The sequence below is a fragment of the Marmota monax genome, unplaced genomic scaffold, assembly GCF_021218885.2.
Source record: "Marmota monax isolate L192 unplaced genomic scaffold, Marmota_monax_Labrador192_F-V1.1 WCK01_AAM20220418_F8-fsc00131, whole genome shotgun sequence".
Lineage (NCBI taxonomy): Eukaryota > Metazoa > Chordata > Mammalia > Rodentia > Sciuridae > Marmota > Marmota monax.
The window spans coordinates 4,986,876-5,014,253 of NW_026693141.1; the positions used below are offsets into that span (position 1 = coordinate 4,986,876).

General features: G+C 41.2%; 1 protein-coding gene across 2 annotated transcripts in view; it reads right to left on the reverse strand.

Annotated features, from left to right (window-relative positions):
* Positions 1 to 27,378, reverse strand: part of Strip2 (striatin interacting protein 2) — a 46,231-nt gene that overhangs the window by 15,876 nt on the left and 2,977 nt on the right. The window contains exons 2-18 of one of the 2 annotated variants that reach the window (XM_046455102.2): positions 25,046 to 25,115; positions 20,445 to 20,519; positions 19,072 to 19,206; positions 17,658 to 17,778; positions 16,820 to 16,888; positions 16,513 to 16,619; positions 15,449 to 15,576; positions 14,059 to 14,262; positions 12,597 to 12,832; positions 12,128 to 12,193; positions 11,405 to 11,468; positions 10,620 to 10,691; positions 8,868 to 8,942; positions 8,121 to 8,218; positions 7,536 to 7,662; positions 4,823 to 4,923; positions 881 to 947 (exon numbers count right to left, since the gene is read on the reverse strand). In XM_046455102.2, the coding sequence (XP_046311058.1) occupies positions 881 to 947; positions 4,823 to 4,923; positions 7,536 to 7,662; positions 8,121 to 8,218; positions 8,868 to 8,942; positions 10,620 to 10,691; positions 11,405 to 11,468; positions 12,128 to 12,193; positions 12,597 to 12,832; positions 14,059 to 14,262; positions 15,449 to 15,576; positions 16,513 to 16,619; positions 16,820 to 16,888; positions 17,658 to 17,778; positions 19,072 to 19,206; positions 20,445 to 20,519; positions 25,046 to 25,115 (1,815 nt within the window). The remainder of the gene's footprint in view (positions 1 to 880; positions 948 to 4,822; positions 4,924 to 7,535; positions 7,663 to 8,120; positions 8,219 to 8,867; positions 8,943 to 10,619; positions 10,692 to 11,404; positions 11,469 to 12,127; positions 12,194 to 12,596; positions 12,833 to 14,058; positions 14,263 to 15,448; positions 15,577 to 16,512; positions 16,620 to 16,819; positions 16,889 to 17,657; positions 17,779 to 19,071; positions 19,207 to 20,444; positions 20,520 to 25,045; positions 25,116 to 27,378) is intronic. The other variant, XM_058582852.1, reaches the window with a different exon arrangement.

The window sequence follows — 27,378 nt, forward strand, 5'->3', positions numbered from 1 at the left end:
GGGTCATAAAACCTGTACCACAGAAATATATTTTTGCATAATACACTTGTTTGACTTAACATTTTTCAGGTATTAAAGTTGGAGGAAAAAAGGGTTGTAGCACCCATGGGTACCATCATTCAATCATTTAGCATTTATTGAAGTCTTCAATGTACCAGACATAGTGCTAGATTCTAGGGACATAAAAATAAAGATGGTGTTATCCCCCCATCAAGAAGTTTACCATCAAATTGAGAAAGTTGCAGATAAGTAATTATAATGCAATAGGATGAGGTTAGGGACTGTAGTATTCTAAAGAACTGTGGCAATAAATGATGAGGTAGACAACTTATCTTTATACTTTTTGGTCAGTCAGTTGCAGGGAATTCAGAATAACTCAGAGGAACTTTTCTGATTAGCCTAGAGCTCTTTTCAGAATGAGGAACTTTTTGGAATATCCTTCTATGGCTATACTGACTTTTGCCTCAGAGAGGCAAGGTATTTTCTGAAGTACATGCCTTGTTTTTTATAACTAATATGAAAATGAGAAGCAAATGGGCTATAGCAGAAAGAAGATAATTGTGCTCAGTAGAAATTCTGCCATTTAGCATAGATGTTCACATTGAATTTCAGTCCCATTATCTTTCTAAATTCCTTCTCCTCTTCAATGTTTTTCACTGACTCTTTTCTCTAAAACATGCTAAGCTCAGCTTTTCCAAATCATTCGCAACTGGGTCAGCAGCTCTTAAACCCCTACAGCCTCTACACACTTGCCAATATGCCTTCATTGATCTGAGACTCCCAAACTAGGACATTATGGGACTGGAGAAGAAATGAAAGAGCAAATGCCAGCTTCTGCCACCTGGAAATTTCAAAGGCTACTAAATCCCCATAGGCTTACCAGACTTTCAGTAGTGAGCTCTGGCAAATCCTGGATGGTACAGCCGGGGTAATCCAGGACTGAGATGCTGTAAGATACAGAGATAAGGACAGGATTTAGGTAAATGGCAACAGCAGGAAATGGCTACATCTGAAAAGGGCAGGAGTTATTTTTCTCCACCAGGCTCCATCCATTTCCAAAATTGCTTAGTGACCTCAGGTGGAACTGAGGGCACTGGTACTGGAAACCCACCTCCAGTTTTCTCTCCTTAGTCATGAGAATAACCAAGGAATTCTTTTAGGCTAGCCCTATCTAGCAGATGTATAGTTAAAGCAGAAAGAGAGCCTCTTTTCTTAGCTCTCTTTGCTTCTTTAAGGAATAAGTAAACTTGAGTGCACTTGTGTCTCTGCATTTAAATGCATGCATGAATATAATTGCTCCCAGAGACGCTGCCCAAACCCATCTCGCTAAATAACAATCTGAGGATGTGAGGATGAAATGAAAACTTCTCTAATGTCTCTCACCAGATCTTTCTGAAAGCCAGGAGCTCTAGAGAATGACTATAGACGTCATTCCTAAAGGAAGATTGAGGCAAGGGCAGCTTCCTGCAGCAGGGCCAATCAAATAGATCAATAATGGTAAGAGCAGCTGTTCCTAAAATCAACAGTGGGGAACTGCAAGAAAACTACAGGCTCTTTGGTGAGCCTGGGAAGCGGGCATGAGGCAGGAAGGAAAATAAGTTACCACATGATGACAGAAGCATAGTCACTCAACAAATGACTGTTCTATTTCTTTCCTTTTCTCCCTCCACTGGTATAATGCAGAATGTGGGTTAGCTTATCTCTGATGTGTGTTTTCTCTCTCTCTCTCTGGTACTAGGGATTGAATCTAAGGGTGCTTAGCCACATCCCCAGCCCTATTTATATTTCATTTAGAGAGAGGGTCTCACTTAAGTTACTTAGGGCTTCATTAAATTGCTGAGACTGGCCTTGAACTTTTGATCCTCCTGCCTCAGCCTCCTGAGCCACTGGGATTACACGTGTGTGCCACTGCACCTGGCTCTGATGCTCAATCTGATATTCAAGGTGGTTTTAAACACCAATCTATCTGAGTAAGTGCTGAGACTGGCCTTGAACTTTTGATCCTCCTGCCTCAGCCTCCTGAGCCACTGGGATTACACGTGTGTGCCACTGCATCTGGCTCTGATGCTCAATCTGATATTCAAGGTGGTTTTAAACACCAATCTATCTGAGTAAGTGCAGTTCAAAATGAGAAAGGATGTTGGCAAAGCAGGGGATAAAATATATAAATATGGGGTTTCTTAGACCTGCCTCCACACATCAAAGGTCAAATCATATATAAAAAAGGAAACAACTTATTTGGTTGGAAATATTTATCATTATCTTTAAAATCTAGGCCAAAATAACCTAGGAGAGGCAAGGTAGGAGAGGGGAGGAAAAGAGCAGTGAATCTATCTGTTATGTAGCTCATCATCTTGATTCACTCTTCTGGATTCTCCCAGAGTTTCCAGTTCTGTATTGTCCTATTAGGATAAACATTCATTTACCTGTCTAACCAGCTCCACTGACAAAGCCCCATGGCAGAATAGGTGCTGGTGATTAGGAAGTGGGGGCAGGAAATCAAAGATGCAATTTATTTCTAATCTCTCACTGAATAGAATTCTAGCCTAAGGGAATATCAAAGAAACTTACAAACAAGCATCTAGAATATTTAGAGTGAAAGAGCCATAAGAGAACTGTTCAATGATGAGCTGTGGGTGTTCTAAGTTCTTAGGGATCATTTAAAATAAAACATATAGGTTTTACACCAGAGGACCATTTTGTCCAGGATAACCTAAGCAAAAGCTGTAGGCTGTGACTACCATTCTTTGAACTATAAAAGAACCTGATTGGATACCTTGTAGATTGTCTGCCCCTTCTTTTCAGGCCCATGGACTTGGGGAGGGGACATTCAGGTTCTATACTTCCCCAGCCATAGTTAGATCTCTAACCCTGGCAATCTGGAACAAGGATTGAAAGTCCATTCAGTCTCTGAGATGGCATTGTGACATGTTCAGCTCATGTGGGGATATATCACCAAGTGGTCTGAGCAGTAGATAGACAAATCTATCAGTGAGAGAGTCTGAATGGAGTATAGCCCTCATGTCCACAGATGGAGGTACAAGTTTTCCTGGGCTCACCACACTATAGACCAAACCACAGCCCCAAAGCTCCATCCCTGCCTTAGGTTCCTTTTTTATTTTAAAATATATTTTTGTGGTTCTTGGGATATAACTTGGGGCCTTGCTAGGCAAGAGCTCTATCACTGAGCCACATCCCCAGCCCTGACTTAGGTTCCTCAAGATAACACCTCTTGTTTCCTTCTAATAAATTCCTCATTATGCATGAGTCTAGTCTAGTTGGAATGGATTACTTATAACCAAGAGTTTTGACTGATATACATAGGTGCCCTCATGCATTTGTGGCACTGACACAGCCCAATCTACACTTTCATTTTCCCTGGTAACCCACAAGAATATCTTAAGTACCATTTTTAAAAAGACCAGTGCAGAGGTCTCCATGTAATTAGGACAAAACTCATTCTCCAGTGTTTTCCCCCAAAGCAACAATATTTAAAGCAGCACTTTCATATACACTAATCTTAATGCTTATTAAAGCTCTCTGAGGGGCTGGGGTTATGGCTCAGTGATAGAGCACTTGCTTAGTATGTGTGAAGCACTAGGTTTGATTCTCAGCACTACATTAAAAAAAAGTAAAATAAAAATATTGTGTTCATATACAGCTAAAAATATTTTCTTTAAAAAAGCTCTATGAGGCTGGGATGTAGCTTAGTGGTGGAGCACTTGCCTAGCACGTATGAAGTTCTAGGTTTATTTCTGGGACTGCAAAAAGAAAAAAAGGGGGAAAAAAGCTCTATGATATAGTTAGAGGAGGTATTCTCATTTTAAAGATGCAAATATGTGGCTCTGAGAAACTAAGTGTTTTGCTTAAGATTACATAGCTAGCAAATGGCAGATCCAGGTCAGGAATCCAGGTCTCATGGTTTCAGGCTCTGTGGTGGAGGGTGTATGTGCATTTTAAACTACAAACAAGAACTGCCTCTCAAGGAATTCAGGTGGTATGACAGACTAGTGAGACAACCTCTCCTAGTCCTTCCCTCATTAGTCACCCCAAGTGTGACAGCAGCCCCTTTACTTCTACTTTTAGAATTTAGCCTCTAGTAGAGGAATTCTGGTAAATTCTACTAACATGCTTCCAATTCTCGTGAAAGTAGCAAACTTAGGGTGCAATTCCCCAATCCTAGCTTGACTAAAGGGGTAAAAGGCAATCTGTATTCATAGAAAATCCTGTGTTTTGATCCTGCCTCTGATGCTTACTTTAAGAACTCACAAGCATTATTGTAGTCTTGATTAAGTCAGTTAACCTGTCTGAATTTGGCTCCTAATGAGAAATAAACTTAATATCTCTCAGCACTGCTGAGGAGATTAAATGAAATAATGAATATGAAAATATCTTATTTTTTTAAAACTACAAATTGATCTACCTAAATAAAGGCCTATTGTTTAACACTTGATGGTTTACAAAGCAGTATGATTGCCCCAGATGCTTCAACTTATGATTTATACAAAGATCAGAGATGGCCAGACTGCTTGTTGTGGTGAAGAAAAAAAAAATCTCCTGAGTCTTTGCCACAGGTCCTTTCGTTACAGAAATTTCATCATTGCAGCTTCATTTCTATAATTCAATAGTTTTCAGAACTATTATAATATAAGAAGCCAAACTATACATCAGCTAACACTTCAGGGGAATTAAATTTAACAGGGACAGCTCCAAGACAGGAGGGACTAGGGTCACCAGGAGAACTGAACAGTTCAGAGATGATATAGATTTTTTCAACCACCCCAAGATAGCTCCTTGAAATAAACCTGTCAAGAGTCCATACCTGTTTTTGGCAGTGATGTAGGATAAGATGTTTTGATTGAAGAACTTCAGGATCAAAGGGATGCAGTTGGCAAATACCAAATGTTGTGATACATATTCAAACTGAATTAAAAGATCAAAGCAGAAAGAGCTACTGACTTCAGGGAAAATAGAAGGTATGTATGAAAAAAGAGAAAAGTACACAGTTAGTATCCATTCCTAAGAATATTGGGGTTGGGGTACAGCTCAGTGGTACAGCATGTGTGAGGCCCTGGGTTCAACCCCCAGCACCAAAAGCAAAACAGAACAAAATCAAGACAGATAAAGAAAAAAGAATATCCACTGTCTACTTGTGTTATCAGTCTTCCTGTCTATGAAATGATGACATTTATCTTCTGCTAGCCCATCCTACATGGAGAGGGACAACCTGCAATGCATTGTAAGCTCCTGACCAAAAGCAAAATGTAAACAAGCCAGAGCGAAAAACACTCCAAATAAATAGAATCGCTGTGAGATTTGTTCCTAAGCTCAACAGGAAAAGAAGGCTCCCTAAGAGAGCTGTTTTCCATACCAAACCTCTGGCTCATAATTTCAACTGTGATTGATATAGCATGGACAGGTGCAGCTTACTCCTGGCAACTGCTGGCATCACTCCATCAGGATGGAGACAGCACATAGTAAGCAAATGAACCACTGGAATGTGGCTCCAGCTGCAGTCTGTCTGGTACACTACATTATCCCTAGTACTTAGAATATCAGTTAAGAATTTTAATGAATGAATGAATAACAGCCCTTCAGCCAACAGACACTGCACTGAGAAATCCAAGATGTCTTTTATGGGATAAGCAATAGAACATGGGGGCTCCATTTGCCTTTCTTGAACTTAGATAGGGTTTGTGTCCAAGTAGACCTAGTGGGGTAAAGTGGTCAAAAGAGCAGTGTTATGGGACTAGTCACTCTGAGTTTTGCTTATGATATACCGAGGAGCATCAGAAACAATTTCTCTACAGATGAAGAAGCTAGAACCTGGGACAGTACAGAAACTGGGTTGAGAACTGTTGTGTTTTCAATCTCCTAGCTCTGCCTCATCAGCAAAATGGCAACAAGCTGCTCTCTGTCCCTGTGTATGTGGTCAGAAGTGGGGAGTAAGCTTGTGTCATAACTACTTCCCTCTTTTGCTCAATATTTTCTCCCTGAAAGCTGACCCAGAGTATTTTCCAAAGCCCCAGACAGAGGAACCAACACATATCCATTATCAAAGGGCAGAAAGTTTTTTCAGGTTGAGCTATGTCCAGGCCCTGTAAGGATTCACCCACACTGACACACAATGGCAAGGCCCATCAAGCTGCACACCAGTCTAGTTATTTATCTACATACCACCCACCAAAAGAAGCAGACATAAACACACATCCATAGTTCTCTGTTCTCTTTCTGCTGGGAATACCATCTCTTACCCACTCTTATTCCTCCCAACCCTGTTGCTTCTCAGCAAACATCAATAGAAGTTTAAATACCCAGAACACCGTATCACACCCAAAGATGTCATGAATGTACTAAAGTGGAAGGATACTCTGTTTTAGGCATATAGGGCCATGGTCATAAAGTCTGCAGGGGCCTGCTTATACTCCGAGGACCTACTCTTCTATCAGCAAGCTTGATTCTGACTTCTTAGGAGGAAAATGGAAAAAGCCTCTGGGCAAGAATGAACTTCCTCTCCTCCCTATAGTCTCCCAGGTGGGAAGCCCCCATCTTATCACTAATCTTGGTAATGCCCACAGGACCAAGTCCAAACTCCTTAGCAAGGCAAACAATGCCTCCATGGGAAAACGAAGCAGGGTCTTAGCTTTTCTTAATTTTGTGGTTTTTTTCACCCATAAAACAGGAATAAAATAAGACCTTCCTTATAGGGGTGAGAGAATTAAGTGAGGCCCTATACAAGCTTAGGGGTGCCAGGCACATTATGGGTACCCAGTATTTGTGTGCAATCTACTTATTACAATCTGTCCCTGCCAACTCCTATGGTTCATGTATCATCAGGCCGTGTTCATCTCCCCCTATTTCAGGCAGAACTTCAGCAACATTTAATTACAGTTTCTACAAGAACTTTTCTCTCTTCCCTCTGGACCTATTAGCTTTTCTGCTTGAATTGCTTCCTGTCCTCCTTCCCTGACAACTCCCATATACTGACTAACATCTGTTTCAGGACTCAGGTTAGAAGTCACCTCTTCTTTGTCTCAAGTTGGATTAGGTGTTTCCATAGCAGCCAATGCTTACCTGCATCACAGTACTTATCACTCTACAACTGGCTATTTATATCTGTATTCTTTACAAGACTTCAATGCCTTTAAGAATCAGAACAGTGCCTTATTCAGAATTACAACTCAAATTACTTTACATACAGAAAAGTACAGTCAACTTACTGCCCCCACTTTTTGTGGAACATTTGAATTCTGACTTACATAGTTTCAAAACTGGCTGGGCATATTCCTAAGAATTCCTATCCATGACCATGAGCTATCTTACCAAGGACACCGACATTTGTATCTTTCTAGGGCAGTTTCCCACATCCCACTCTATATCCTTATCCCAAGCTTACACAACAAAAACTGGGTTCTCTCAATGAGGAAAAAGAAAAGGTCAAAAGATGCTTAGTGGGACTATAAGGGCCCTTGTGTCCTCCACCAGGGCCAGGAAAACACTCAAAGTCCTGTGGAGAAATGCTCCTAGATGCTCACCTGATAGATATGGTTGAGTTTGAAGTGTTTGAGGAGTAGTAGGAGCAGGGCAGCAATACTTTTTACTATGATCTCCTTGTGCCTATTTACATCAATGCCTAGTTTCATGCTCTGAAGAACAGTGATGCTACAATGGAGAAAGAAGTCAGTGTAGAAGGTAGCCCCAGTTGGAGGGAGGGCTATAAGGACACAGGAATTTGGGTCAGATACAATGATACACAAGAGAGCCAGAACCTGGGAAACCTGAACTTCTATGTTAGGAAAACCCCCAGAGTTCCCACTTATAAACTTGTCTGGAGAAAAGCTCCACTGATCTCTTTGTTGCCATCTCTCTCTTTGGCAAACTCATCTCTCAGCAATGTCCACCCACATACTCAGGCAGCCAATAACTGGCACTGAAGTCAGACCCCCCAGTGCTGGGTTTTTAAATACAGCACAGTAGAAAGACCTGCAGGAAAAGGGGATACTGATGGGAAAGGAGAGACCTATTTGAAGACAATCCCTGTATTAATAATGTGGGGTAGGACAGAGAGGCCTTGCAGACAAGACATAATATCTAGCAACTGCCCCAGTGGGAGTACTCACGGCATCTCCTCAGGTAAGACATCGGCCAAAATATTGATAGAGTCTGTCTTAGCCTTGGAGGTTGGGGCTGCAGCCAGGAGAATCTTAAGCAGAGCAATCTGGGAAGTGGAAAAGGAGAAGTCACATTTCTTCCACCCCTCACCAGCACAATGAAAAGTGTTTCAAAGCATTTCTCTAAGTTCTTCTTTCTATGACCAAATCTCCCCAGCATCCTTAGAAGTGCAGAGGTGACCAGTCCTGAGGTTTGCCTGTAAGACTAAGGAGGAAGCCAGAAGGGAGCTTACATACGATTTAGCTCCAAGATTTCTCTTTCCAAAGAGGAGAATGGAAGGAGTAAAGTGGGAGGGGCAACACACAGAAATAAGATGGAAGAGGGATAAGCCCAACTTTGCCTTTCTTTTTCCTTCTCTAACCCTGAAAAACATCAGCATTGTCACCACTCCCAGCCTGAGGATCTCTAAGATATGACAGATAGTGGCAGATCTCAGGATTCTGATACTTACCTAGAAGGTTGGCCCCTCAATGCATTCTATACAGAACCCATCTCATTCTCCACTCCTCCCAAAGAAGGACTAGGGAGAGGAGCTCTGAGACAGGCTCAGAATTCTAATGAATTAGAGAATGCTCTGTATGTGGGGCAAAGCCTCAGGAAAAAATTCAAACGATGGACAGCTCAGTCTGAAATGGTTCTTAGCTGTCTCTTTCTAGCAGCAGAGAAGGACAGTTCTGGCCCAGCCATCTCCTTACCATGTATTGGGGGAGGCTGTACAGCATGCCTTGGTAAAGGATTTCACATGGTGTTTCTGGTACCACCTCTTCTCCCTATGGCAGGAAACACAGTTTATCCAGGCCACTTTCTGGATAACCAAAGGCCACATTTTCTTGGTTATAAGAGGCAGAATGAAAAAAGCATCAAGGTGGGAGTCAGATCTAGGTTGCTATCCTGGCTGTGCTAATGACTTGCTATATGACCATGGATAAATGACCTTTCCTCCCTGAGCCCTAGTTTTCTCTTCAATCAGATCCGTGGGTTGGCCTGGATGCCTTCTGAGGCCTCTTCCCATCCAAACAATCTAAGAATCTTGTTTTCTCATTATTTTCAACTTATCTAGAATTTTTCTTTCCATGTCACATGACAGATCAAGAGTCAAAACTCCCACCTAGGAGTTGGCTCAAATTACTACTTTGCTGGACGCACACAGAACCACTCTGGATAAACATGGGTTTAACTTAGGCTGTTGATATTCCTGGGAAAAGATACCCCACACAGAGGCACTTCCCATGGTATCATTCTGAGATCAATGGAGAGCTCTAGAATGCTCTATGAGGCAGAAAGGTGGGGTAGGTGGCTCAATAGGGATTAGTAAGGGAGTTAAGTAACCTATAGCCAGAGAGCCAGAAAACAAACAAGGATGCTTTTTAGGTGGATGAAAACTAATTTTTCCCTCTTCATTAGTCTTACCAACATCACTTTCTCCTTTCTGACCAGGCCCTTCATGCATGTCTGACCTCTTGATGACCCTAACTTAGTCTTTATCAGAATGGGGATGCAGGGGATGCAGATACTCAAAAGGCTGCTTAGACCTCAGTGTCATCTTTGGCAAATACAGTCCCTCCTCCATGAAGGCCCCTCTGTTACAGGGCAAGGATCAATGCCATGAGACCCTGAAGCAGGGTGGAGTGACTGGGCCCCTTCTATCCTACATTACTCAGCTGAGGCTTACTGGACATAAATCTTAAATGGGCATTCAACAAAGCCTGGAAATCCTGGCAGGTGTGCCTTTCTCTTCCCCAAAAGGCCTACTTCCTAACTTCTTCCCTGTCCTCAAACCCCCTTGCCCATAATCTCTCAATGGCTGCTGACCCTACTCCATGCTTCATGAAGAAAACAGAAGCAAACAGAAAGACACACCATCTTTTCAACATCAGATCTGCCCAGTCTCTGCCTGCATTCTTTTATTCTACCTACCCTGACTCCCCAACCTAAAGTAGTCTACTGGGCTGAGGATGTAGCCTGGTGGTAGAGGGTTTGCTTTGCATACACAAGGCCCTGGGTTCAATTCCAGCATCACCAAAAAAAAAAAAAAAAAAAAAAAAGCTACAAAATATACCTGTATATTACAGTAGTCTACTATAGATGCTTCTATCATGTTATCCTATTTAAATTTTCTTTATTGTATCTATCATTCTCTGATAGCCTCATTTATTTACTTAGTATTATCCATTCTTCTTTTTTTTTGGTGGTGCTGGAGATTAAATCCAGGGACTTCTATACACTAGATAAGCACTCTACTTATATACACACTGGGCTATATATCCCCAGCCCTGATCATTACTTTCTTCCCAAACTTTAAAATGGCATGGAAGCAGAGACTTGGTCTTGCCTGACACTCAGTAAAAGACCAACAAGCTAAATCAATGCATGCATATATGCTCTGTAACAGTACTGAAGACAGACTCCCTTCTTCCCTCTTCCTGTGCAGGACCCCCTTGGCTCACCAAAGACATGGGGCATTTCTCTAGTTCTTCTTCATTTTTGATCTGCACATCTGCGATGGAGACATACTTGTGCTGGTGAAGATAAGAAGACAAGGACTGAAGGCCTCAATCACATTATTTAACTTCTTCACTATCAAGGAAATGTTCTACTGTGGGTCTGTTACTCCAAAAAGAGATGAACTCTTTGAAGGCAGGAGTCTTATTAATCTTGGCATCAGTAGCACTGATCAAAGTGCTTCACAAACAGTGTTTTTATGTATGACATATTTCTACCTTTGTTGAACAGCAAATACCTAAGCATTTACCTTCAAACAAAGTGCTAAGGGAAGCCAAGAATAGGATTTTGCCCCTAGACCACTGCCCTGAGAGTCTTGATGGCCATGCATGTGTGTATGGAATGGTGACTCCGTAGTCTGTGCTGACACCCACATAGATGTGGAGCACATTTCTACCCAATCTTGGGCCTTTGAAAGTAAGCGGACCTATGGGGAGAGAAAAGTGAAAGGAAAGGAAAGGAAGCAAGGAGTGGGAAGAAAGAGAAGAATGGAAATAGGGAAAAGGAATGAGAGGAAGAAAGGAAAACTTTTTCATCTATCTGAATGCAGTAAACTGGATAAGTAGAAAGGGATTTGGTTTTTCCTATTTAGCCAAAAGGCCTGCAGGGGAAATGCAGAAGGTCCGGAATGTGTCTGGTAGAAGAGCTCCTCCCAGTACCCCAAACCCTGGTAATTCAACTTGCCTTGATGGCTCCCTATCCCTGAAGATTGAGAGCCCACCCTGGTCACCTGCTTTAGGGTCTTCACACTCTCATGGATGGGTCTGGGTAATCCAACCAAGGTATCTGTGTCCCTGTGAAAGGCCAGAATTACCAAACCATAAGCTTCAAAAATAAAAGAAAACTACCCATGCATCCTGGAGTCACAGGGACAATGCCACTTTCAGCATCTACCTCTGATACTCTGGACTTTCTTCTGCAAGCTTCCCCCATCTTGCTTCAGAACACAAAGATAACAATGGCACACAGAAGTTTTCCTGAAAATTAGGAGATTCCTTGGAGACTCGCTTGGTCTGGCAGTGATAGGTTTCTACATTAAAGGGTATGTAGCCCAAAGACACTTTTGACATGAAAACCCCAATAACAAAGCCTTCTAGGTTTTGTAGAGGCCAGTGGGAGGCTTTCATGATAGTGAGGAAACATGGGAAGACTGGATCTGTTATGACCATAATCTCCTCTTCTTCATCTAATCTAACACCCCCATGAGTAAATTTGTGCCCAGATGACTTGTTAATTCAAGATGCTATGCCTCACTAAAAACACAAGAGTTCTTTGAGGAATCTGGAAGGAACCCAAAGAAAAATTTCCACAGAAAGAATGCAAAGTAGTAACTGGGGCCTGGTGGTTCTAGGGTACATTATGACTACTTGAAACACCCCTCATTGCAAGTCACCTGCTCCTCTGGTCCCCTAGGAACCATTTTACAGCCAGTTTGGACCACAGAGTCACTTACTGCCCCAGGGTGAATCCGATGAACTTGTTCCTGCTCATCTCCAAGAAGTGCTCAATGTCCTTTTGTCTAAGAGGATGGTAGAAAGACCAACCCCAGAAAAGGGAAGAAAAGCAAACATTGAGAGAAAGAAATTTTCTGGGCTCCTGCCCCTCCAACTGGAAGCTTGGAGCAGTGGGGGGACAATGGCAATCAACAGAGATAACTTCAAATCCAGAAGTTCTGACTGTCAGGCCAAATTAATAAGCATTGAAAAAAGAGTATTCCAGGGGCTGGGGTTGTAGCTCAGTGGTAGACCGCTAGCCTGGCATGTGTGAGGCACTGGGTTCAATCCTCAGCACCACATATAAATAAATAAAAATAAAGGTCCACTGGCAACTAAAAAATATATTAAAAAAAAAAAGAGTATTCTACCTTGGACCTTTGGTCATTGAAACTCCAAAGCTCAGGGTCCCTGTGTAATAAAACCTACCTGACCTTTGGGGCCCAGGGCAAGCCCTTGGGAAAGGCCACTCTCTCAGCAGAGAGGGGTCCCTGTGAAGGTGGAGGTGGCACCAAAGGGTCCTGCTCTAGCAGGTCTAACTCTCCATCTAAGGTTCGTTCTCCATCACCAGCAGATTCCTCTTCGTCCTCTGTGGCTGGATCCTCAGTCTTGAAAAGATCCCTTTCATTGTAGATATCCAGGCTATCCTGCTTAGTGAGGAGTTGCTGGAGGTTGGGGGAGGAAAGCACATTAAGATCTCACCCTGAGCACTGTTGTCTAAAGCCACCCTCTTCCTACAGCCTTCCAGACTTTAGGGAACATGGAACTGGACCCCAGCTCATGTAAGAAACATTCTGTTTCTTATCTTGACCTTATAGCCTAAGTAGCCAACCCCAGGACAAGCAGCCCTCTGGCAACCATGTGGCTAGGAACACAGCATAGATAATCCTAAAGTTATAGTTATTTAGCTTTCAGATAGCATTGATGCCTTTTTAAATTTTTTTGCCAGAACCTTCCTTCCAAATTATGATCTGTTTAAGTGAACATTCAATTAGTTTGCCTTATGTAAGCATACTCCAGCTGGCTGACTGAGGAAGAGGAGCACAGAAGATTGCTTCTAGGCAGAGGGAAGCAAGTTCTGAATTTCAAATTTTGTTATAGAAAGAGATTGGACAGAAATAGGCCAAAAAGTTAACAGTCACTGCCTCTTGTTGTTAAGTTGTGGGTGATTTTTCTTTCCTCCCTTTGTCACATTTTTATATTTGTTCCAAATTTCTACAATGAGTAAGCATTACTTTATAAAATAAAAAACAAAGATCAAAAAAATTCCACTGCATATAATGCAAACTGGATTGCTAAGCATGACTGTCTGGCTCTGTTATCTTTAGTTGGTGAACTCAGATAGGTCAGGCAGATATGTTCATGGGAACATGGCCAGGTCTCAGTGTAACTTATTCTGACTTTTTCAGGACTGTACACTATACCTAGAACCTTAACTAGTCATCTCTCGACTGTAAGTTTGTAGTTTCATGGTCAGACAAGAGTATGGCTGGCTCAAGAGTGAATCTTTCTGCTACCAAAAAATGCTAGTACCTAACCTCAGACATGAATTTGCTGGTAGCCCCTTTCAGGTTCCATATCCCCAGGACTCTACCCCAAATGATGTTCAGGATGCTTAGGAACTTCATTCATTGAGGTCCACATCAATGATCCTGAAGAACTCATGGCCATGATATGATATCACAGAGTTCCATCAAGGACAGCACAGGGGCCTGTCAGGGCTGAGTATAGAGGACAAAGTAGAGATTCTAAGGTTTTGGGTTGATCACAGGGCCCACCTGGAGCAGAAGCCAGGTAATTTACTTCCCTTTCCTACCATACCCAGAATGGTTTAGAATCTTGATTCTTGGCCACCCAATGTTGCAGTGCTACTATATGCTTTGGTCCATACCCTTCGAGAACCACGACGGCCTCGCAGCTTGGAGGGTGGTGGTGCCAGCTGAGATTCCCCCAGGTCAAGAGTGTAAGAGGGTGGGGAGGCAGCACGCATGCTCTTCACCACCTGGATACTGTCCTCGGCCAGTGGAGGCAGGCCCAATTCTGCCCGCTTCTTTATTTTGAGAGCCTGCAGATGCTCAAATCCACCAAGGGTAAACTAAAAGTGTAAAAACATGGAAAGGGGCAGAGAAGAGAGAGGAAGGGCGGGAAGTCAGAGATAGTAAGGTCAGGGAAACATGGATTGAAAGAAAAAGTCAAAATCTCCAGTCTCTTCAGATTCCCTTCTAAATAAGGAAGTAGTAAAACAGCAAGGGGCAGACATGGTTCCCATTTCAGTCTAAGGAGCTCAGAGGTCAGGATAAACCTCTATTTACTGATCCAGGGTTGGAAACAGAAGTTAGAAAGGGAATTCCTGGGAGCCTCCCCTGAAAAAACAGAAAATGATCTTGGTTTATTAAAAATTTCCCACTTGAGCTTACCTTTTCATAAATTATTTTAATTTACTTTTATTTGTTTTTGGAACCAGGGATAGAACCCAGGGGCACTTAACCACTGAGTCACATTCCCAGTCTTTTTTAGTTTTTGAGACAGGATCTCAGTAAGTTGTTTAGGGCCTAACTAAGTTGCTTGAGGCTGGCTTTGAACTTGTGATCTTCCTGCCACAGCCCCGAGAGTTGCTGGCATTACAGGTGTGTGCCACTAAACCTGGATTGTTTTTTTTTTTTTTTAATCTTACTTTTTAAGAGGCTCATGAAGATGTTATGAGCCCACAGAATTAATTTCCTCTGCAATCAAATGACAGTTCCCCCTATGAGGTCTGCCTGAAGGGTATGTTGATCAGGCAGTCCTGTGGAATGGGAGCCAGAGATGAAGATTAGTTGAATATACTTGCAATCATATACTTACCAGAACTTCATTTTGTAAAAAAAAAAAAAAAAAAATCCTTTGTTTATCTGGAGGGAGTGCAGGCACTAGTCCCAACATTTTATAGCTAAAGAAACTGAGACACAGAATTTCCCAAGGTTCCTTAGAATGAATAGAACTATTTCTCCTAATTTTCAGCCAGTATTCATTCCATGAAACATTAGCTCTATAAGGGGAAGGTGCCATTAATACTCCAGCTCATGGAGTGGCATCTCACATTTGTCCAATAGAAACAGTAACCTGCTCTGATATAGAATATCTGATGTCTTTAGGATGGCTTTGTTACCACGTCTTCTTAGCTATTGGCTAACAGCTGGTCATTCTGCTGCCTAGCTCTAGCTCGTGGAATCAGACTAGAAGAAATTGAGGTTATGCATTGCTGATCTGATGAGATGGAATGGGAAGGATCGGCGACTCACCATAACCACTTTCCAGAGCAGAAGAAGGACCTTTTTAATGGGAAAGTGGGGGGCTAGGCCACTGCAGAACTTGGTAACCATGGAGAAGAGCAGAAGGGCAAAAGGTTCCTCATTATGCATGGAGAAGCCTGGAAGTGTAAAGAAAGACAAGTGAGAAAATGAGGACAAAGTAGCTGAAACCCTGCCCCTGTATCCCTGATTTTGAACCCACTAAGGAAAGTGCTTGCCTACTCTGAAGAATACCAGAGTCTTTGGTCCTGAGAATGAGTCTTAGTGAGACTCAGAGGGAAGGCCCTCAAGAGCAGAAAGGGAAGCTATAGAGGTAAAATGACTTGACTCCAAGAGCTTAGGGTGATGTTTTGTGGATAAATGCCAAACAGTCATTTTGGCATTTATGAGGATATTGCTTTCTGGCTGAAGGAATTGAGGTATTTCGTGGAACACATTTCACTTTCCCACATCAATAAATGTATTTAAAAAACCTCATGCAAGCCAGGTGAGGTGGCACATGCCTGTAATCCCAGCACCTCAGAAGGCTGAGGCAGGAGGATCATAAGGTCAAAGCCAGACTCAACAATGGCGAGACACTAAGCAACTCAGTGAGACCCTGTCACTGAATAAAATACAAAATAGGGCTGGGTATGTGGCTCAGTGGTTGAGAGCCCCTGAGTTCAATCCCTGGTACAAACAAACAAATGCCTTCACATCCTATCCCTGTTAGATGACCATTACATTTGAAAAGAGGTCAGTTTTCAAAGAGGTTCAACTCATTTTTTCATGTAGGATTCATGGAATGGGAAAGGGATAGCTATCCCCACTTCTAAGCACATAAAACAAGGCATGGAGAAGTTATGACTAGTCCTCGCTCATAGACACAGGGGAATGGACAATCAAGCCCAGTCCTTATGCTTGCCATGTAGTATCTATCCCAAAAGAAAGTATGTTCATTTTAAAAAGAAAAAGGAAAAATAAAAAGACTATGTTCCTGTCCTGGGCAGATGTTCTGCTCCCCTCCATCATTAGCACTCCATTCCAACCCTTTCTTGAGCGCAGCCACTTCTTACTCAATTCAGTGCGGAAGGTCTCCCGTGCTGTCCTCCACCCATAGGGGTCTGTCTCTCGCTCCAGGCGGATATTTTCCACCATTAGGTACATGACACTCAGCAGTACCCTGTTACAGAAGAGTCACATGAGGTTTCCAAGACAGTTCTCAGCTTGTAGTCAGAGACCCCAGAGATGGGAGACCTCCCCAGTGGGAGTCCAACCCAAGAAGACTAGTTAAAGGGCAACTTCCTAGTGGTAGGATTTGGGGAAAGGGTAACCTGGTGCTAAACATGTCCCTGTCTCAAACTCACAGTCAGTCTTACTTACCGGAGCTCTGTGCTATCAGCAATGGAGACAGCTGGTTTCCGAATAGCACTGCTACAGGCCTGGCTGTTGCTGCCGGGGAGGAGGAAGACAACAGAAATCCATAAGGCCTACTTTCTTCCTAAGCTCCCACTTATCATGCACATAAACAAGAACATCTGTCATTCCCTGGCTATGCAGACACTAATGAAACTGGTCTAAAGTAAGCGAGTTCATAGTATTCCCTTGTCACCTCAGCAAACCTTCACCTGTGGTGAAGACAGGCAAGGTGGGTTCTGTGATATCATTCCTCTTATGATCCCCAATATGCCTTCCTTGCACTGTGCTGGACACAAAACAGATGCTAAGCAATACCTGATGAATAAGAAGTAGATTTTACCCCATCTAAACTGGTGGGTGACAGACATGAGACAAAATGAGGGGTGACTGTAGTAGCAGCAGATAAAGCCACTGCTAGAGCTATAAACTCTAGGAAGAATTGGGCACAATGACAAGAATTGGTCCTGTTCCTCTTGGGTTATATTCATGAAGGTAGAACAGCTTCCTTCATGAATTCCAGAATTTGGCTGAGATGAAAAAGTTCTTAGATAAAAAGGAAGCCCAACCAGGATAGGTTCCAGGACTGAAGCTATAGTTGGGGCAAAAGCTGGGGCTGAACACAACTTCAAGAATGGAGGACAGAATATTAGGAAATGGCCAGATGGAAAGGAACTTTCAGTGAACTTTGAGCTGAGTAGACCCAGCTCCTATAGGTGTCTCTACTAAGGAAATCATCATAGAACATGAGGTACCATCAAAGAAGAGGGTTATCTAGGCCAGCCCCTCCCCTAAGGTTTCTCACTCGATTTCCATGTGGAGTAGCTCCAGGAAGGCCGAGAAGGTCCCCATCTGATAGAGCAGGAAGCAGTTGTACCTGGACCAGTGTAGCACATCAACCTCTGAATCACATTCCCCAAAAGTGCCTAAAGGACCAGACAATTGCCATAGAGGTTGAGCAGGGACAGGTATCCCAGTTCTTTCCACCTTGCCCCATGGTCTTAAGGCTTTTCTCTAATACCCTGCCTAATAAATAGACTAACAAATGTAGGGCAGAACTTCAAAACCCTGAAGAATTTCATCAAATGAGTAAGGGGAGAGGTGAGGTAGTCTCCAGGGTTAGGTCCAAAGTACTCAACAAGGGAGTCTTAAGTTTGGGTTTCCCCAGTTGCAGATCCTGAGATAAGTAAGGACTGAAATTCAAGTAGTTTATTTGGGAATAATCAGTAGAGGAGTAGAGAAATGAGATAGAGAAGGCAGCCCAAAACACTCAACCCCAGAGTAAGCTCTGGAACTCTATAAAACAACTCAGAAGTATTCCATCCAAGAGGGGTGAGATAATCAGGCTTTTCATCTACTTACTACTGTCAGTCATTTTATGAGGTCTGCTGGACTCATGAAGCATATTAATTACCTACACTTCCTGGCTGCCTTGTGTGGGCTGCAGAGAATATCCTTAGGCAAAAATACTTCCATATTGGCCACTAGTCAGAGCATCAAACCCAAGAGATGGGGTGGCACCACCTTATTTGTTATAGTTTTTCCTTTACTCAATGTCCATCTTCTTTCTTCTCCATTTATTTTTTCTTTTACAATTTCCCAACTAGTTGGTTTGCTAACAATCCTTATATTTGATCTCAGGGCTTATTTTCACTACTCCAGGTAGGCTATCTATCTCCTTTTCCTTTCCAACACCTGGCTAACAGGTCTCTTCTGGGAAGAGTTCCCCAATTAATCTCAATTAGTTCTAATCGTCACCAAATTACTCACAGCATCCCTTCCTGTTGCTATGTTGGCTTGAATCTTCAAAATGCCAACAAGAAACCATGCAGAGTGTCCATGTGTGATCTGTGATATACCCTTGCCTTCCTTCAGTGTTGGGGCCTACAAACAACTGAAAGACATCTCTATGCTTAGCTGGTGGTACACTGTCAGCTTTGACCACACTGACTCTCTTGGTAATCTTCACATATGCTTACAGTCCAAATTAGGAAAAAAGAATCCCATAAGAAATTCTGACATGCCTAATAAGGGCATATCCCAAGGGATCCAGAATAGTACCCGACACCGATTTATTTTCCTTATAAGTGTGGGTTATTCCTAGCCCATGGCAAGATGTGTCCTTAAGAGGCAAGCGGAACTTGCTTTCCTAGCACAGTTTGCCTCATTCCACTTCCCTCCTCAGCCTCTACTTGTCTCTAGAAATAGTTGGTACTCACCTTGGGCCAGATACAGAACAGCCCTGGCCACCTTCAGTCGCCGCTCCCTACTGACCACTTCCAGCCGGTCCAGAAGTCCCATCACATAGGTCTTTTGGGCATCTTCTTCCAACTCCAGCCATTCCTTCCCTTGCACTGGGAATAAAAGACCATATACATACAGTATTGGCTATTGCCAACCCTTCCCAGAAAGGCTCCTGATAGCACCTCTGATCTCAGCCCCTAACAATTCTTTTTTTTTTTTTTAATTTTTTTTTTTTTAGTTATACATGGACGCAATGTTTTTATTTCATTTATTTATTTTTATGTGGTGCTGAGGATCAAACCCAGGGTCTCACACGTGAGAGGCGCATGCTCTACCACTGAGCCACAACCCCAGCCCCCCTAACAATTATTTTTTCCAAAAGTTTTCCTAATTAGTTATGTTTTGTAGTGCTGGGAAAAAAAAAACAAAAAACAAAAAACCCAGGGCCTCACACGTGCTAGGCAAGTGCTCTATCAATAAGCTATATCCCCAGCCCAAAGTTTTTCTTATTGAGCTAAGAAAGAAAAAGGAACAGGAAAAGGACCCAAAATGTTCTGTGCTGAACCCATTCTGTAGCCTCATCGTCAAAATTTTCTCAGTCTTACACATACACAGAGCCTATTCTGTCCTATTTTTCTGCCTTTCTCAAGGAGTTCCTGCTATCTCCATCCATACCTAACTCCTAATCATCCTTAAAGGCCCGATACAAGATGACCTCTTTTACACTAATGCTCCAGTCAAAGACTCTGCTCCTAAGATATTTTATTTTTCTATGACATTTACTATTTTTCTCTTGGACTCAACTAGTTTTGTATACATCTTCCCATTGCTATAAACCATAACCTCTTTGTAGAAGTGGAAAATTTATCTTCTCCCGGATTCCTGCATCTAATATAACACATACTCACCACACATTTGTTGAATTGAAAATTGAATTGCCTTTTACCAAGTAAGAAAATAGAGATCTGAAGATACCATAGTGTGGGCACAAAAAATTGCTATTGAGAGTGGGGCAGAGTTAGAGGCAGAGGTTAAACATTAATGTCAAAGACTAAGATAGGCATGAGGTTCCATCAGGCAAAAGGGCACTAGTCCAGCCTTGCCTTACCACCCCTCTGTTCTCTTGGACCCTTATACCAGGGAAAGAAGCCCAGCTCAAGATTCTCTTGCTTCTACCCCATTACCTCTTTATTTGAGATATAGAGAATCCTGTATCCCACGTACAAGAGTATGTGGTCATGGGGGAGGAAGCTGAAGAGTTATATTTTGCTACAGCCTTTTAATAGATCAGACTGGGATATCATGGAGGGAAAAAATCATGTCTCTATGAGTATGGGTCTGGGATCACCTTGAGTCTTGAAGTCTTCTTCAAAGCATCTCCTGTTAGTGGTGAATTCCAGGTTCTCAGTGTAGCTATACAATTCTGTGGCAGGAAAGACAGAACAGGGTCACATTTGGGAGACCCTAAAGAAAGGGACTGAGGCCAGGCGCAGTGGTGCATGCCTATAATCCCAGTAACTGGGAAGGCTGAGGTAGGAGGATCGCAAGTTTGAAGCCAGCTTCAGCAACTCAGAAAGGTCTTAAGCAACTTAGTGAGACCCTTTCCCAAATTAAAAAAAAGGAGGGGGGCTGGGGATGTGGTCCAGTGGTTAAGCATTCCTGGGTCCAATCCCCAGTACCTGCCCCCCCCCCAAAAAAAAAAGCGGGAGGGCAAGGTGGAGAGGGTGGCATGAAAGAGCTAAACTTCCAACACATTCCTGTGTCCAATTCAATTCAGAGCCAGCTTCCTCCCTTTCAGAGCAGTTAAAAATAGCCACTTGTGTCCCTGGGTGATTAAACCATCAAACCTGTCCTCCTCCTGCCAGCTGGCTGCTGCAGTAGAGAAGGCAGCCTTCGACATTTGGTGAGGACCAGGAGGAGGGTTGGAGCACAGAAGGTTTAAAGTCATCCCTCCTGTTTCTTAGGGCCGTCACCCATTCTATTTTGTCAACCCAGAATGGAACTATCCTATCTCTACAGAAGAGAAAGGCAATACAACTCCTGAAATTTAGTGGAAAGATCCTTGTGTTGTTCAGGAAGCCAGCACAAGGACTGAAAAAATACCTGCTGATTGCTCTTCAGGGTTGGAGCCAGTTCACCCTCTCCCTGATGTGTTTCCTTGAAAGGTATAAAAGTTTAGATTTCTGTCCATAGCCACCTGGGCAGCAAACCATGTAGAAAGCAGTTATGGTTGCCAAAGGGCTGATTATGCTCAGGAAAACCTAATTTAACTAACAATAGTCTCTAATATAAAATGCAGAAAGCTTGAGAATAAAAATGTTCATTCCTATAAATACACAAATTCTAGAACATTCTACCTGTACCCTTGTCTTATAGAAGATAAAGAACTGAGTTTTTAAAAATCAATAGGTGATTAACAAGAGTTCCTTAAAATCTCTATTCCCCACTCCCCTGTCAGAGATAATTACAAAAAAGAGAAATTCCTTTATATTTCAGTCAGCTGTCTAATGAGAAACACCTTGTCAGAGCTTCTGAGTCCCAAGTTCCAGAATCTGGGAGTGACCAGAAGCAAATCTCATCTCTGAATCTTAAATAGTTTAGTCATTAGTGGAGAATGTGGATATTATATATCTTATATATTTTTTGAACCAGGGTCTCACTAAGTTGCTCAGGCTGGTCTTGAACCTCTGGGCTCAAATGGTCCCCCTGCCTCAGCTTTCCAAGTAGTTGGGACTACAGGCATATGTAGGCAGGCAAAGATTTCACTGTGACTTAATTTTTTTCTTTCTTTCTTTTTTCTTTTTGCAGTGCTGGGGATTGAATTTACACAAGTTCTCTACCATTGAGCTACACCCCAACACTATTTTTTTTATGAGTAGAGCACTACAAGCCCAGTCAGAAATGTGAACAAGGCTTGTCCATGGCCATACCACCCTGAATATGCCCAATCTCATTTGATCTTGGAAGCTAAGAAGAATTGGACTTGGTTAGTACTTGAATAGGAGAAAAATAAGCAAAAGCTCTTAGGTACTGGGCTTTGATTTTTTTTTTTAAATTTTTTATTGTGGGTTGTTCAAAACATTACAAATTTCTTGACATATCATATTCCACACTTTGATTCAAGTGGGTTATGAACTCCCACCTTCACCCCATACACAGATTGCAGAATCACATCAGTTACACATCCATTGATTTACATATTGCCATACTAGTGTCTGTTGTTGATTTTTAAAGTTCTTATTTTTTAAGTTTTAGATCTCAAGATTTCATATACAGATAAGTAAAAACACATTTAAGACACCTGTGTATCTTCTACCCAGATTAAACAAATGTTAACATTTGCTATATTTGCTTCAGACTGCTCCCCAGTCTTTTATTCCCTTCTCTAGAAGTAATCACTATAATAAAATTGGTGTGTATCCTTCACATGTATACTTTTAAAAAAATTTTTTTTAGATGTTGATAGACCTTCATTTTATTTATTTATATGCGGTGCTGAGAACTGAACCAGTGCTCACACATGCCAGGTAAGTGCACTGCTGCTGAGCCCCAGCCCCAGCCCCTCACATCTCCACTTTTATACTTTTACTACACATGTGTATATCTGTAAACATCATATGATATTGTTTTGTTTGAAAAGATTTTATCTAGTGGCACACACCTATAATCCCAGTAACTCAAGAGGTTGAGGCAGGAGGATAGTAAGTTTGAGTCCAGCCTAGGCAATTTCATGAGACCCTGACTCAAAATAAAAAATAAAAAAGGTTGGGGATGGAGCTCAGTGGTAGAGTACCCCTGAGTTCAAACCCAAGTACAAAAATGTTTTTATCTAAAACAGTATCATATTGTATAAATTGTGCTGTCACTGCTTTCCACCAACTTTTGTTTTTAGCATTTATTGATATAGAAGCATGTTGATACAGATCAACTATATTAATGGCTACAGTGTAGACTGCTGCCCATGCTGAACTAAAGTCACTTGTGTGAATTTGGGGTGATGCAAAATACCACACAGACACAGAATACCTTTTATAAGCTTCAGGACGGCTTTCCCTGGCTCCCGGCCTCAGGCTCCCCAAAAAGGGGGGCAAGAGAAGATCCCGAGAGGCTGATGAGAGAGAGAGAGCAGTTCGGAAGTGGGCTTTTATTTGAGAGGAAGCTGTTTCTTAGGACATTCTATCCAAAGAAGGCAGAAGGGGTAGGATTACAAAGGAATAGGTGAGGGTAACTTAACCCCATGAGGTAACGCCTACTCCTAAGCAGAGGTAAAACCCAAGTTATTGTGGGGTGCAATAATTGTTCAGTATCTCTTGCTCAGGACTTAAGGGTATTTATTTCCAGAGCAGCTCCTGACAAGTAGACTATAACACTGATATACTATAGCTTATCCATTCCCCTACTGATGGGTATTTTAGATTGATTTAAAATTTTCAGAATTATAAACAAGACTGTAATAAACATCTTTGTACATTTTCTTGTGCCCAAGTGTAAGGTTCTTTAGAATATATATCTAATAGAATTACTGGGTCATAATAGATTTTATATTTTCAATTTTATTAGATATGATTTGTATGCAGCTGTAAACAACACATTATATTGTTCTGTTTGAAAATATTTTATCTAAGTAAGCATGGTGGTACATGCCTATAATCCCATTGATTCAGAAGGCTGGGGCAGGAAGATAGTAAGTTCAAGTCCAATTGCCTTCCAACTTTATATTTAGCTTCCCTATACTGCTATACATAGCAGTGCAGAAAAATGCTCATTTCTTTGCATCCTCACCAATCTTAGGCTTTTAAGTTTTGCAATATGAATACTGTGAAGTTATATCTCATTATTTTGCCTTTCCCCATTTACTAATGAAGCTGAACATCTTTTCATATGTTTGTTTATTTTTGTGGTGCTGGGGACTGATTGCATGCTAGGAAAACACTCAACCACTGAATTACACCCCAGATACTCATATAATTACTGACCATTTAGTTTTCTCTTCTATGAATTCATATTCATATTCTTTGTTCACTTCTCTACTGGGTTGTTCATCACTTCTTTGGCCATCCCTCTCTCTCTAATATACATACATACATATAAACATACATATTCTGGATTTGAATCCATTGTTCATTATTAAGCTTAGCTCTCTATTTCTCTGTCACTCATGACAAAATTTATTCCCTGTGCTTATTCACAGAAACTTCTTTTAAAATGTTTGTCTTTTTACTCTGAAAAAGTATGTTTCAAAGTCTCACTTCCATGTAACAGAATATTTAACTTCTGTACCATCTCCACTGAAGCTCGTTTATTAATAACTAATATTCATAACATGTGTAACACTGAGGCCCTTAATGTGAGGTCACGTTTACCCTAAGCTAAAAATCCAGACAGAGAAGCAGCCCAAAGTGAAAGAAGAATGGGATCACTTAACTCCAACTCACAAACATTCAAAGGCAGAGCTCTGCTGTGATGGCTGCAGGTGACATGTCTAGTCTTGCTCAGCTGGCCAGTTGTCTAGAATTTTCTTTAGACATTGCTGAGATTTTCATGAGGGGCAGGTATTAATGGAAGGGAGAAAGATGAAGGTTAGAGAAGCTTAAGAGAAAGAGAGATTAAGGGATAAAGAGAGGGTAGCAGAAAGAATGGGCATGCAAAGACATGAAGAGAAAGAAGTTGATGGGAAGAAGGTGAAGAAAAATCTGATTTGAAAATGTACCAAAACAAATAAATAAGGGTGAGCAGAAAGAACACTATAGCCAAAGAGAATTCACAAAAGACAATATGAAAACAAACACAGAGATAATTACCACTAGAGAATGGAGAGGAAAAGCAATGTGGAGAAGAGCCTTTGTTCAACAGCCACTTGCTGAAACCAGAGAAGCTGCCAGAGATCACAGGCACTTTCCTCTCCTCCTGGTTATTGTTCCACTTCCTAGTGACCCATATATTTCATACCTGACAACTCTGCTGCATGCCCATCTGCATCTCCATATTCAAACTCCAGAGTGGGGCAGTCCACAGAACCCTGTAATGGAAAATTTTTTTCTGGTAACTAAGGTAACTTGGGGAAAGGATTTGCAAAGGGAAATTTATACCTTCATTTCACCTTCTTCCCCTGTTGGAGGCCAAGGTTAGATCAGGGAATCAATTACAAAGTCCCATTTGGCCCTTTCACCCAAGAAGTTCATTTTTCTAAGCTAAAACTTGAGGCTTAGTATAAAAAGAGATGAGGGTTCCTATATAAAAATCAGAAAGTGGTAAAGGACATGATTTGTTAGCAGAAATGAAATCTACAACCCTTATCTAATCTACATAAACATGGACCAGAGGGACATCTAACTGATACCTTAAAAAATGAGATGGACAACTTATTAGAGAACAAGAAATGGATCTTAGCCTTATTTCTGTCATTAACCCCCTGTATGATTTGGGGCATGTCTCATACTGTGGAGGTCCTCATTTACAGAGTTTTTTCAGCCCTAATATTCCACAACTTAAGGTTGTCAAATGGGGTACCATTTCCACTCCAAGTTGAATTAAAGGCTTAATTTCCTATGATGTTGCATATATAACCATATTAAAAATACTTTTAATATAATCCTACCTCTTTAAGCATTTTGTGGGTATTTTCTTTTACACAACTTTAAAATTTTGAATTTTAGCTGCCACATACTATGTGATCATGGGCAAGTTAATCTCTCTGTGCCTCAGTGTGGTATAAAAAATATATTTCATCTTTGCCCTTGGTTCTTGGCACAGAGCTCCTAATAACTTTAGAACTTCTTGATAGGACTGTCTGTTATTCATAATGAGCCCCTGTCAACCATATCAGAAGTTATGCTAATGAGGTGATTCATGGAGGGTCCTTAGATAGTTTCAAGGGAGGAATTGGCCCTGCCAGAAAAACCAAGTGTGTGTTTTGAAGATATAACTTAGCACCACCCCACCTGAATTGTGGTGACTATAGACTGATTTCAGTCACATGGTCAATGGTTTAATCATGCCTAAGAAATGAAACTCCATATGAAAACCATGAAACAACTACTTGGGTGGCTTTTGGGTTGGTGAACAAATAAATGTGCTAGGAGTATGGTTCCCTAATAGAGGGCATAGATGCTCCATTCTACTTTAGGCTCATACCTTTCATTTGGCTGTTTCTAAGTTGTATCTTTTACTAAAAAATTGTAATCATAAGTATATGCATTCCTGAGTTCTATGAGTTATTCTACCCACTGGGGCTGGTATCTAAAGCGAGATTGAGAACTTAACATGTAGGGTATGAGATAACTCTAGGTAGTATCAGAATTGAATTGAAATGTAAGATATCCAGGTTGTGTCAGGGAATTGTTGGAAATTGATGTGCTCAGTTTTCTAATCTGTAAAATGAGAATAATAGGACTTACTTCACAGAGTTGACATAAGGACTAAATGAGTTAATAGGAAAGGCACTTAGCATAACACCTAGCACTTGGCAGCACAATGTGGGTGGTTACTCTACTTATAATTTTAATATTTTATTATAAGAGCATTCTTCTCATATTATTATGACAATTACTTTAAATAGTTACATACATGGATGGATATCTACTGGTTTACTGAAGCAATTCTCCAATTTTGAACATAAAGTTATAATACTCTTACAATTTTTTTAATACTTGGGATCTTTCCTAAGATTCTTATAAATTCTTATAATTCTTATAAAGGGAATTTTCAACTCTAATGGATATTTTTGTGGCTGTCTGTATACCACAAGATGTTTACTTACACTGCCAACAAAGCAAATCATGTAATCATGTTTAACTCTACTATAACAAAGATTTCCAAGTTTTTTATTATGGGCACAAATATATATATATATATATATATATACACAATATCTTTAGTTTATTTAATTATTTTTATGTGGTGCTGAGGATCAAACCCAGTGCCTCATGCATGTGAGGCAAGTGCTCAACCATAAGCTACAACCCACAATGTTTTATTCTTATTCTGGTAAGGAGGAACTTAAAAAGCTTAATAATCCAAAAATGGGAAGAACACAACCTCAGAATAAAGTGGTTTCATTAAAAACTGTTTTCAGAAAATAATAAATATAATTTATATAACATACAAGAACTGGAATAAAAATTTACCCTTACTATATGAGATGAACTGATGTTTTCTATTATCCTATTCCTCAAAAAAATAAAAAGTTGGTCCCATTTATAGGTTGCTCCCTACAGTTTGAAAACCACTGTTTTAAAATTTTAAATTGCATACATCCTTTGAATTCAATATAGTGAGGTTAA